Consider the following 13,867-nt stretch of genomic DNA (forward strand, 5'->3'; position numbering starts at 1 on the left):
GGGCTTTAATAGCATTCCTCTTGCGTAGATGTAATTATGTCTGCATAACTTACTGTCTCATTCACAGATTGTTTCTTGGGCATGAAAGTAACATCAGATTGGGGAAACATAACATGAGGAGTGCCATACAAATCGGTGCTGTGTGATGTCTCGTTTCTAACCTACATAAATGATCTTCCAGTTACTTTAAGGGACAATTCAAAAACTTTTAATGTGGCTCAAACATACCAATCAAGAGTCTAGAGTAAGTCCTGACAGACATAGTTCAACTGATAGCTGAACAGGTCTACAAGTGGTTTACAACTAACAGTTTGTCGTAATCCCACAAAAACGTATATTACGTAATTTCAAACAAGAAACCTTGAAATTCTTACACCCACTTACCAATACATTTACTCCTTAGTGGTTGCTCATGATAAAAATCAGTGTCAACTGAACTGTGATAATACGCAGTCGCAATATACGACACACAAATAATTTTTGTGTAGACTGCCTCGTTGTCCAGGGTTCATAACAGACTTAAGTACTCTTTAAACTTCTGTCGAACATAAAACAAAAAATTGGGAATTTATGCCAATTCAAAAAGAAAATTAAAAGCATACCCTTTCCACAAATTATGCCATTATTTAGTTTCAGGGACTGAAAGGTTTTATTAGCCACACTAGAAGTAGAACTATTTCTCATACAGTTGTATGGCAGTATGTGCTGTAAATAGGGAGTCAGTATTTACAGATGTAAAAAAATATTTTCTTTGAAAAATACCATTATAATCAAGTAAATATTAAGCAGATAAACAGCAGCGGTAAAGTAAAATGGAGGAGGCAGCAGCTTTTTTAAAAGTAGTATTTTACTTAGTAATTTACTTGATTTAATTTAGATGGTATCATCACAAATGACATTAAGCATTGTAATAGTAGTTTATTGTCAAAACAGCAGACAGATTGAGTTTCTTGTATTAATGTATGCTTTGAAACATTCCTTATTGATCACATGAATGAATGTCATATGACTTAGAAGTCTTACTTTTTGCTGTGGACAAATATGTCATTAGTTATGTTTTTTTCAGGAAAATGAGATGACTTACACTGAACAGAGAACTGTTCAGATTAAGAGCAATATTCAGACATCAGAGGTGAGTACTGGCTGTGTGATTGTGTAGAAAATCAAAATTTTTGAGGTTGAAAAGCAAACAAATTACAGTAGTTGCACTAACATTTCTTTATTGTAAACCACTTTTCGACTTGTAGGCACTTTCAAGCAAAAATATGTGATGATAGCTTAATAACCCCAAAATTGGATTTTAACAAAGAAATATTGGTGGAACAAAACATAGCTCACTTGCTTTTCAGACTTATATATGAAATTGCTCTGCCAAGAGGTGCAGAAGAATCTGGTAATATAAAATTGGTTCAGGAGTGACAACCAAATATGAACACAGTGTGTGTTATAAATCATTGAAGATTCTCCAGCATTATTAGCAGCAGTAATTCACTAGGAAAAAGCTTATTGGAGGCATTTTGCTTTTTCCTCATATCCTTAAGTCATATGCATTTTCCTCTTGTACGGTATAATTCAAAGCAATTGTTTCTTGTTAAATAAAATGTGCAAAGTGTAATCTTATCTTTTCATTGAACAAATTATGTCAAACAGTTTCTCAGTGCAAAATATGGAAACTACAATAAAGAAGTAATTAATGATGGACGGCATGTTGTGAAAACCTGGTTGGAGAAGTGACTTATCATTGATGCCGCTGTAGTTGTGTGTATTACTCTGTTGTCGAAAGCACTGTGGACAAAAATTTTCAGGCATTACAGGGAATTCAGCAATAGTCTTACAGTACAGAGAAAAACATGAATGTTAAAGCTGACAGTAGCTAAGAGTAGTCATCTGGAGTTCAAATTTCATTTAGAACTTGGGAAATGAACACAACTAACTAATATTTTGAAACCGAATGCAGGGCTTAATGGTGTCACATGTCATTGAGGCTGTCTGGAGAAAGATTTGGTAAAGATCATGCAGTGATTATTAATTTATTTGTAAATACAAATGTTTTTCATGAAATGGATGTGAGCCCATAACAAATGGTTGTCTGACCAAGTTTATTAAATCAAACAATGGATAGTCCAAGATGGAATAATAACAAAATGGAAAGGATATATTGTGAGAGGAAGCATTGAGTTGCAGACAGGTACAATGAACTCCTAAAATATACTGGTGGAAAAAAAATTGCAACATCAAAAAATTAATGTAGAGTCTAGGTAACATATTTAAGTGATTAACATTGCTATATCACAGGTTAATGTAAGTGCAAGATAAGCCACTGCAAATGTCAAATGCTGGTACATTAATAACCTGTCTAACTGCCAGAATGTCGAATGCAAGCATGCAAATGTGCAAGAATTGTGGTGTAATTGTGCCGGTGAGTTGTCAATTGTAGGTGGAGTTACATGCCTGTTGCACTACGTCGGTCAATACAGAGAGAGTTAATATCTGATGATGTCCCACAGGTGCTCGATTGGAAACAGATCTGGTGATTGAAAAGATCAAGGCAATATGTCAACACTGTAGAGCATGTTGGGTTACAACAGAGGTGTGTGGGTGAGTGTTATCCTTTTGGAAAACACTCCCTGGAATGCTGTTCATGAATGGCAGCACAACAGGTCGCAGTCACAAGATTGACATAGAGATTTGCAGTGTGCATGTGATAACCATGAGAGTGCGCCTCCTGTTATACGAAATCACACTCCAGACCATAATTCCAGGTGTAGGTCCAGTGTGTCTAGCACACAAGGTTGGTTGCAGGTGCTCAACGGTCTCCCGCTGTCCAACACATGGTCATCACTGCCACCAAGGCAGAACCAGCTTTCATTAAAAAACACAACAGACGTCCATCCTGCCCTCCAACGTGCTCTCGCGTGGCGGCACAGAAGTTGAAAATGGTGTTGGTTTGAGGTCAGTGGCTCAGAGTTGACCTTGAAATAACCCATTTGTAACAGTTCATTGTGTCACTGTAGTGCCAACTGTTGCTCATATTGCTGCTGCAGATGCAGTGCAGTGCGCCAGAGCCATAAGCTGAACATGATGATTTTCCTTTTGGTAGTGCTATTTGGCGATCCAGAGTCCAGTCTTGTTGTGAGGGTACATTCCCGTGACCACTGCTGCCAGCAGTCGTGTACAGTGGCTATGTTCCTGCGAGTCTTTCTCCAGTATCACGGAAGGAACATCCAGCTTCTTGTAGCCCTATTGCCCAACCTTGTTCGACCTCAGAGGGATGCTGATAATGGTGTTTTTGTTACCTTAAAAGCATTCTTGACTAACATCAACTCACCATATACAGTCCAAAGCCACCTTACCTTGACCAGTCTTAAAGGTAACTAATGTTCACGACCATAACAGCGTGTATTTGAAGCAGATCTGATTTTGAATTCTCACAGTGGCGCTACTAGCACCTCTCTTTTGCGACTGCCATGAAATTTGATTAGTCATCATCTTTCAGATGTAGAAGCATGCCTACCAACATTCATTGATGTCATGTAAATTCCAAGGACAATACATGATCAATTTTGAGAATTATTAATCATGAAACTAATAAGCTTCTTGGTGTTGGGTTATTTTTTCCACCAGTGGTTTTAAGCTTTCATACAGTCCTTCTTCTGAAATACGATACACAAACAAACACACATTCACACAAGTGCAACTCACACACAAGTGGCCACTAACTTTACGGGTTGGATCCAGAGACAATGGCCAATTGTTTTGTTTTGCTTGTGTGAATGTAGGTATTTTCCACTTTGGCAGAAGGATTTAGTCTGAAAGCCTGAATATTTTTGCAGTCTATGCCATTGTGACTGTTTGTGACCCAGTGCCTCTTCTGTGTCATGATTGTCAGGTGGTAGCTATAAAGTTTCCTAATTAATCAGATGTAGCTCAAGTAGGTAAAGTACAATTTCAAATAAACTTAAAATGCTTGTACAGTCACATTATTTAGAGTATTTACTGATAAAACAATGTGAAGACGTATAGCAAGGACACACAGCAGTTAAGAAGTTTAATGATGTCTTCAAAATATTCATACAAAGCTAAGAATCATTTTATGTTTTACGAAAGATTAGGTTACACAGAAAACAGATACAAGGGTGCTCAGCGTCTATGATCACAGCTTTATCTAAATGTTGAAGGACTAACTTTAGAGAGAAAGATCTCACAAACGTAGTTCTGGTGGAAATAAGTGAGAGAAATTATCCTGTTGTTATTTTTTGTGACTTTTCAAGGGCTCAAGATTGTGTAGTTCATAAAATTTTTCTTGAGAAACTAAAACATTTTGACATTAAAAGGCCTCTTCTAGCATGGACAGAGTCACATCTCAGCAACAGAAAACATATTAATCACTGGTACGAAGTGAGTGAAACTAAAATCATTGTGTCCCACAAGGTATGTTTTTCGGCTCACTCTTGTTTTTGGACATACATAAGTGATATACCAATGACACTGGAGTCCACCTCATGAAATTGTAATGTTTGCTGCTGATGATAAAAGTGAGCTGATAAAGGGCCAGAACACATCTATTTCCAGACACAAACAGCAGAATAGTGAAAGTCGAACTGATTTTCAGTAAACAGTTAGTTAGTTTCATGTTCCATGGATCAGTTGCATGATAAATTGTAATGATGTGGAATGAATTATTAGACAGTCACATAGCAAATTAATTTGTAGATGTGTCTACATTGTTGTTGTTGTGGTCTTCAGTCCTGAGACTGCTTTGATGCAGCTCTCCATGCTACTCTATCCTGTGCAAGTTGCTTCATCTCCCAGTATGTACTGTAGCCTACATCCTTCTGAATCTGCTTAGTGTATTCATCTGTGGCTACATGCTGAACATTTATTAGTTTTATTATTGTTATGAATATAATAGAGGGAAACATTCCACGTGGGAAAAATATATTTAAAAAGAAAGATGATGAGACTTACCAAACAAAAGCGCTGGCAGGTCGATAGACACACAAACAAACACAAACACACACACAAAATTCTAGCTTTCGCAACCAACGGTTGCCTCGTCAGGAAAGAGGAAAGCAGAGGGAAAGACAAAAGGATATGGGTTTTAAGGGAGAGGGTAAGGAGTCATTCCAATCCCGGGAGCGGAAAGACTTACCTTGGGGGGAAAAAAGGACAGGTATACACTCACACACACACACATATCTATCCGCATATACACAGACACAATCCTGCTTGTGTCTGTGTATATGCGGATGGATATGTGTGTGTGTGCGAGTGTATACCTGTCCTTTTTTCCCCCTAAGGTAAGTCTTTCCGCTCCCGGGATTGGAATGACTCCTTACCCTCTCCCTTAAAACCCATATCCTTTTGTCTTTCCCTCTCCTTCCCTCTTTTATTATTGTTATTATTATTATTATTATTATTATTATTAAATATACAGGTGTGATTTAGTAATTCTTTCCCACCACCTTTTACACATTGCTATAATAGAAATTGTTCTATGGAATAAGAAGGGGTTGTCAAAGACAAACTATTCCAGTTTATTTTCACACTTTACTTTGCTGCCTGTCAGCAGCATTGTGCACCCCTTTTTGTGCTAAAGACAGCCTTAATGTAGAGTAATGAATATCATTTTTTTCTTCTGGTATTGTAATTATGTACATCATTCAGTGTTGCTTTTGAAATGCAGTGGATTATTTACAACAAACTTCATGAGGGAATAAACATACTGTGAAGCAGTAGTCAGAATGCCCAACTCCTTAAACAGATGTCTACAAGATGATTGTGGGTGTGAGCACATATTATTCTTACAGCACATTTTTGAGAAATGATGACATTCTTTCTTAAAGTTGAGTTACCCCAGAACATTATTCCATACATCATTATTGAATGGCAGCATGCAAAAGATTTCAAATTACTGATTTGTCTCTCCCAAAGATATGGAATTATTCTAAGTGTAAATGTGGCTGGAGTTAAGTTGTTTTAGGATTTACGAAATGTACATTTTCCAGTTTGAATTCTCATCAACAAGGACACACAAGAATTTTAAAGTTTCCACCCTATTTATCATTTCCTCACCTTGTGTTACACTTATAATTGGTGTAGTACTCCCTCTATCCCCTAGATGTGCAAAACTGAATATGGGTCGTCTTTCTTTAATACTAAGGGTGAGACCAATTGCAGAAAACCAGTCAATGATACTTTAAGAACATTGTTTACCATTTCTTCTTTGGCAGTATGTGTGTTTGGATTGATTACAATACTAGTGTCATCTGGGGGGGGGGGGGGGGGGGGGAACCAAACTAATTCTGTTTGTTGTATATCAGGTGGAAGATCATTTAGATATATGTGTATGAGGAACAATAGCGGATTTTAGACTGAGGTCCAAGGTCTACGGATAGCATCTTTGACTAGTAATCCGAATGTCCTTGGTCCCAGGTTCGAACATTGCCACTGCTTAAACTTTGAATAAAAATCACTAGCAATGGCAACCGATGACGTCCGGCATGAGAAGTCACCCTGTTCTGTCAATAGCCTTGTCAAAGAGGTCAGAAGAGTGGACAGGGGTTCAGAGCACTCTCTTGCACTTGAGGAGGGAAACTGCCTATAAAAAAATTCAGAAGAATTAGCAATGATTAATGGCATGATGAAGCAGAAGGCAATCGAAACACTGCATTAAAGACACATAACGCATATCCCCAGGACATATGGCCTGTAATTGAAAAAAAGAGTCATGATGATCCCTCCATTGCCAAAAGATCCCAGACTACTCCCCCCATTTGCATCTCTGGAAGGTGACTGCCAAGGGAGAGCTGACCACAAGAAAAAGAATGAAAAGGGTGATATTCTACTAGTTGGAGCATGGAACATCAGAAGTTTGTTTGAACGTGGTAGGGAAGCTAGAAAATCTGAAAAGGTAAATGCAGAGACTCAGTCTACATATAGTGAGGGTCAGTGAACTGAAGTGGGAAGAAGACTAGGATTTCTGGTCAGGTGAGTATAGGGTAATATCAACAGCAGCAGGAAATGGTGTAACAGGAGTAGGATTCATCATTAATAGGAAGTTAGGACAGAGAGTGGGTTACTGTGAGCAGTACAGTAATAAGGTTCTTCTCATCATAATCGACAGCAAACCAACACCAACAACAATTAGATTACATCATGGTCAGATAGAGGTTCTGAAATGGGGTGTTGGGTTGTAAGGCTTACCCAGGAGCTGATATAGAATGATATCATAATTTAGTAATGATGAAGAAAAGTCTGCCATTTAAGAGACTTAGTCAGGAAGAATCAAAGCGAAAGGAAGTAGAATATAGAAGTACTAAGTAGTTTTCTGAGGCTATAGAAACTGCAATAATGAATAGCCCAGTAGTCAGTTCAGTTGAAGAGAAATGGACATCTCTAAAAAGGGCAATCACAGAAGTTGGAAAGAAAACTGTAGGTGCAAGAAAGGTAACTGCGAAGAAACCATGGATAGCAGAAGAAATACTGATCGACAAAAGAAAGGAGTACAAAAATATTCAAGGAAATTCAGGAATAGAGGAATACAAGTCACTTAGGAACGAAATAAATAAGAAGTGCAGAGGACTGTCGAACATAGATTTCAGCCAACATGCCTTCATCAGAACTAGACGACAAAACACACACACACACACACACACACACACACACATACACACGTGATCACAGTCTGGCTGCCAAGGCCAGCCGGCCATTACCTAAAGGAGTTTCTCAGCAGCAAGGACTTTAAAATGGATGACGACATGAAAGAAGCTGATAAAGACTGTTAACCTCACAGGCAGCAGGTGTCTGTCTTACAGATGCAGAAGATTGTGGAATGTTATGAAATGTGTTTAAACAAATATGGAAACTATGTAAAAAATAGAGAATCATTTAAGGACTTAAATAATACAGTTTTTTGAAAAAAATCTGTGATAGTTTATGTTTCATGAGAAATTGGGCCTTACTTTCTAAATAACACTCACATATAGTGTTACAATTAAAAAGTGAACGATTTTTCGATATCAATTCACAACCACACACTTCTATGTGATAATAAAAAAGTCTGCTTGTATCAATTTTTTGAACTTCTGTTCTGTCTTAATGTAACACACAACTCCTCCTTTTCCCATATTAGTTCTGCATGAGTAAGATGCTAGGGTGTAATCCTTTGTGTGTAACTTATCTAAACCTGTGGTTATGTGGTGCTCACGTAGCACATGATGTCTTACCTTTTTCAGAGCTGTTCTATCTTATTACCAATCCTCTAGTATTTGGATGAAATAATATTTCTATCAAACTAGTGTTACACAGTTTTAGACAAATAAAAACAGATACCAGAACTAAAAATCGATGACACTCCATTTTTGAAATTGCAGACTGACAAAAAACTGAAGTGGCATCAGCATGTGAATAAGTTAACCAATTATTCTGCTGACATTACACTTACAAACATATCTCCCTCACTGTGCTGACCTGCGGTTGGGAGTGTTAGCATACTTCTAACACCTTCACATGATACTGTTATATGGCAGAATCTTCTGGAGCATTGCAGTCACAATGAAAAAAGTGTTTATTTTGTAGAGGGATGCTTTAAAAATTATTGCAGAGGAGATACTAAACATCCTACAGAAGCTACTTCAGAGACTTAGAGATTGATACCCTCACATGTCAATACATTTACTTCTAAATTGTATCTGTGATAAATAATAAGAATGGATTTAAGATGAACAGTGCAATTTACATCCGTAATTGAAGATGTGAAAACGAGTTCAAATAGATTTTCCATGCCTCTCTAGGGTTCAGAATGGAGTTTCATATTCCGGTGCAAAAGTCTTTGATATGATGGCTTGCAGGTACTGGTAAGGAACCAAAAAATCCCCAGATATTTAATGACTTAAGCAAAAGATTACCTTAGTAGCCACGACTCTTTATTTCTTGAAATGTTACTAAAAGAGCAGAATGGATGACTCAGATTCCGTTAATTTCAATCTATTCGGCTTGGCGGTGCAGTGATAAAGACAGTGAACTCAAATTCAAAAGGATGACGGTTCAGTCCTGTTCTAGCCATACATATTTATGTTTTCTGTAGTTATTTTTAGCTATTTAAGATAAATGCTGTTCCCATGGAGGTGTGAATGAAGAATTTCTTCATTATTCAGTCACATAAAAAGTGCCATTATATGCATCTGAATGATTTTAATGAAAGGTTTCTTGGACAGCTAATTGGCAGAAGCTTTCAGTTTTACCAACACACTACTCATCTAATTCTGTTTACTTTCATATTGCTTTATTGGCAGAAATTCCTCCAGATATCAGAGCTGCTGGGTAAATACACTCACACCTGAAACTGCTAATAACAAAGAAAAACACTATAGCTTGGAAGAGAATGAGATGTTACCTGTTGTAAGTTATGTGACACTCATTATACCTTAGTTTCACAGTCTCGATAATCACAGTATTGTTTACAAGATGTTGACCTACTTGCTATGATTAGATAGGAGCCAAATGAAACAAATCCACCACACAACAACTATATTACTATTATTATTATTATTATTATTATTATTATTATTAGTCGCAAAGCTCCCAGAGTGGAAGATGCTAAGTAAAGATGGTTCATTTTCTGTTCTTATTGTTCTTCTGGTTCTTTTTATTTGCCCACCAGTTTTTCATTGTTTACGAGAATTTAGCTCTTCTTTCTTCGCTCCATTTTATTCCGGTTCTTTGGACGTTTGTCTCTGGTTTAACCTCCCATTTATTCTAAAATTGTTCCTTACGTCTATTTCTTTTTTGGTGATTTTGGCTAATTCCAAGTCTTTTTTTAACATTTTGGATCCATTCTTCTCCATTATCAAGGGAATCTACATATTTTACTATTCTTTTTCTTAGACTGTGTTCGGGAAGCCTCATTATGTGGCCATAGAATTTGAGGTATCTTTTCCTCATGTCTGTCTCTACGTTGGAATATTTTTCAATTTTGGATGTGTTCTGTAGTCTGTATCCATTCTTGGTCCATCTTGGTCCCAAAATATTCCTAATTACTTTTCTTTCTTCTTTCTTTAGATTTTGTATATCAGTTTTCCTGTTTAGCGCCAAGGTTTCGCTGGCATGTAACATTGATGGTTTAATTACTGTTTTGTAATGTCTAATTTTGGCATTTAAAGATAAGCATTTTTTATTATAGAGGTTTTGCACTAATCCTAAACCTTTATGAACTTTTTGTATCCTTTCTTGTTGTGCATATTTTTCAGAGATAATTTCTCCTAGATATTTAAAGTGTGATGCTCTGTTAATTTCTTCATATTTTGTTTGTAATTTGAAAATTTCTAAATTTGTAAACACTGTCTTTTCAAATGATATCTGCAGGCCGACTTTCTCGGGTCATTCTTTTAGAGTTTCTATCTGCTTTATAGCCATCTCACAAGAATCTGCCATTATTGTGAGAGTGTCCGCAAAGGAAGATTCGTAGGGGATTCGTAGGTTATTTTTTTGGCTCCTAATGAAATTGGTTTTCAGCAATTTTCTTCTTGAAGTTTCTTTTCCCATTCTTTCATGACTCTGTCTAGAACTGTATTTAACAACAACAATAATCTGTCACCTTGTGTAACCCCAGTTTTTATCTCAAATGGTTTTGAAAGTTTTCCCATAAATTTCACTTTGGATGTTGTATTTGTTAATGCCTGCTGAATGATTTTCTGTATTTTCTAATCCAATCCTTTTTCTCCAAGAACCCTAAATAGTGTGGGTCTGTGGATTGAGTCACAGGCCTTTTTGAAGTCGATGAAGACATATATTGTAGGCCCGCCTTGCATCTTCCTTATTCTTGTGATTAATTTTAGGTTTAAAATTTGCTCTGGGCTCGATCTGTTTGGCCTGAAGCCAGCTTGGAAATCTGAGATTTTGGGTTCTAGCAGTTGTAGTGCTCTTTCAAGAATAGTGGCTGATAATATCTCATATGTGACTGGGAGTAGAAAAATTCCTCTGTAATTATTCATATCCTATTTGTCCCCTTTTTTATGTAATGGGTGTATTAAGGCACACTTCCAATCTCCTGGGATTTCTTCGGTGACCCCTATATTTTGAATAATTGTTACTAGCTCCTTTCTTGAATTAGGCCCTAGACTTTTGAGAAATTCGGCTACAATTCCATCCTCCCCGGAGGCTTTGTTATTTTTGAGTTTCTTTATGTGTTTGATAATTTCTTCTTCTGTTGGCAGTGTAGAATCTTTTACTTGCGGGGCTTTGGTGTTTGATATTGGGAGGGTTTCTGTTGGTTCTGGACAGTTTAGTAATTTTTCAAAATATTTGGCTAGTACTTCAAAATTTTCTTCATCGCTTAGTGCTAAACTCCTATCTGGTTTTCAGAAGGAAACATTTAGAGGGTTATACCCTGTAATTTGGTTTGTGGAGGTCTTGTAGAATCCATGTGTATTATAATTTTTAAAATCTGTTTCTATTGATTCTAGTTGCTGGATTACATATTTTCTCTTCTCTTGTCTGATAATTTTATTCGAAACCTTTTGAGTCCCTAGAAAATTTTCGTGATTCTCCTCATTCTTATGCAAGCTGTATTTTGCGAAGGGTTTTTTGCGTAGTTCAACTGCCTTTTCAAATTCTATAAAGTAAAAAAAAATAATAATAAAAATGAAATATTATTACTAAATATTATTAAATATGCATACGAAAACACATTTTTGTAGGATATAATATGATTGCTTTATTTATTAGAAATGTTCTATGCATATTTGAATTTTTCCTGGCTTTCGGACTTTGCTTACATTTCAATTTAGTTGCAGGAAGCGGACTCTAAGAACACCGGCACTTGTCATAATCATGAAAAATCTTCCTTATATTGTTTTCACTTCACTTCCATAAATAAAAAATACTTGCTACTGTTGTTCTATAAACTATTATTCATGCACACATGTGATACACTAAACTTGTAATACTTCTTATTTAAAATCACACATCTTCATCATCCTTCTACTTACGAGAGAGTTAGTGTGGGGGGAGGGGGGGGGGGACTATACAAATAATTGAATGAACATTATTTCATTTGTCTGTGCCTTACCGCGCATTCATAATTAATGTCTTTTCCAAGTCTTCTGGTTGATTAGTGTTTCATTTTTGGTTTTTTTTTAATAAATATTAACTTTATGATATCCTGGGGGGGGGGGGGGGGGTCTTTTCATCATGTACCTACACAGGTTCTTACAGACTTCATAGATTTAACAACGGACTTTTCAACAGTAAAGGCCATAACGAGCATCTTTGCCCCTCTGCCAATTTTCCTATCAGTTCCACTTTTTAAGATACTGAAGCCATTGTAATCAGTGATTTGATCATCAGGGAACCTTGTCTCTTGTACAACTATACTAATATTACTATGAAATTTTTATCATTCCCATCACTTCATCTTTTAAAGTTTTCTTGTTGGCATATTTTACTAATAAATACTATGTTTAGTAAGTGAAACCTGTTCAAAATTCATTTATTAGATTGTGCCAGCACTGGTGAGTGCAATTAGATTTATACCTGGAGGCAAATAAATACCTTGAAGCAATGATCAGAGTCATATCTTAAGAATAAAGGCAGGACATGACCTAAAAATACACATAACAACAAGGGAGATTGCTTACAAAACACTCATGCAATTCATCCTAGAAAGTTGCTCAAGTGTATTGGACTTATACCAAATAGGAGTAATAAGTATATTGAATGTGTACGAAAAATGGCAGCACATATGGTCACAGGTTTGTGTGACTCATGAGGCAGCTTTGTGGACATGCTGAGAAACCTGAACTGCCAGATACTTGGAGATAGATTGCAATTATCCCATGAAAGAATACTTACAAAATTTCAGGATCTAGTATTAAGTAAGGAATCTAGAAGTATACTACAGCTCCACACATATAGGAGGTGGAAAAAAATATGGACCACACCAAAAACACAACACATTACCATGCTTAATTGGGGTATACACCAATATTAAATCTCCACACTGAACAGCGACGCACCCCATTACACACAGCAGAGAAATGCATCCTTGACAACACTTCTCCATGCAAGGACTGCTGCTATCATTGCATGCTGCCTTCAAGCACGCATGCTTTAAAACACAGTGATTGGCTTCACATAACACTCAGAGATTGGCTGCCCAGAACATACAGCGATCGCAGCCGCCTGCTCCATTAACTATGGAGCCTTATTTAATGCCGCTCCTGACATCTACAAGCCAGGTCTCATGGTGCATGTTTGTATTCCACAACTCAGAGTAGCTACGCTATGGTGGACCTGCTGTTTGATGTGATTTGGCTGCGCTCTGGACTTGAAGGTGACAATTTTCACAGGATATATGGAACATGATTAATGAAGGAATAAACTACTTCATCTGGAGTTAATATTGTTGTGGTCTTTCCTAATCCAGTTGTGCCGGGTAGTTAACATTGACAAAGCCTCGTTGAACTAATCTTGAAACCATCAACCAAACACCAGTGTCTGTTAAGTATATAATAAGCAGATATATCTATTAAAGTCATCTGTCTACTTGTGATTTTATAATGACTGTAAAGAAGACATGTTAAGTTGCTGACGGGCTCAATTCAAAAAGACGTTTATACCAAGCTTTCAGTCACAGCCTTCATCAGTGAAAGAGAAACACACACAAGCAAGCACACGTCACGCACACCACTGCCAACTCTGAAAGTCAGGTCCCTACCTGGGTATACTGTAATTTGATTTGATAATGAAATTATTCACACGAAACAATGATGTATTTCATACAGTTTCATAATAATTATTATAATATGAATATTGTTACCTCTGGTATCTTGTACTAGATTTTTTTGTTGAGATAGTCAAAGCATAA

General features: G+C 36.7%; 1 protein-coding gene across 1 annotated transcript in view; it reads left to right on the forward strand.

Annotated features, from left to right (window-relative positions):
- The window catches only part of LOC126188749 (structural maintenance of chromosomes protein 1A-like), a 261,744-nt gene that overhangs the window by 40,627 nt on the left and 207,250 nt on the right, over nucleotides 1-13,867 (forward strand). Inside the window, exon 10 of the mRNA XM_049930359.1 lies at nucleotides 1,067-1,132. Within this exon, the coding sequence (XP_049786316.1) occupies nucleotides 1,067-1,132 (66 nt within the window). The remainder of the gene's footprint in view (nucleotides 1-1,066; nucleotides 1,133-13,867) is intronic.

This window comes from Schistocerca cancellata, chromosome 5 (genome assembly GCF_023864275.1).
Source record: "Schistocerca cancellata isolate TAMUIC-IGC-003103 chromosome 5, iqSchCanc2.1, whole genome shotgun sequence".
Classification (NCBI taxonomy): Eukaryota; Metazoa; Arthropoda; class Insecta; order Orthoptera; family Acrididae; genus Schistocerca; species Schistocerca cancellata.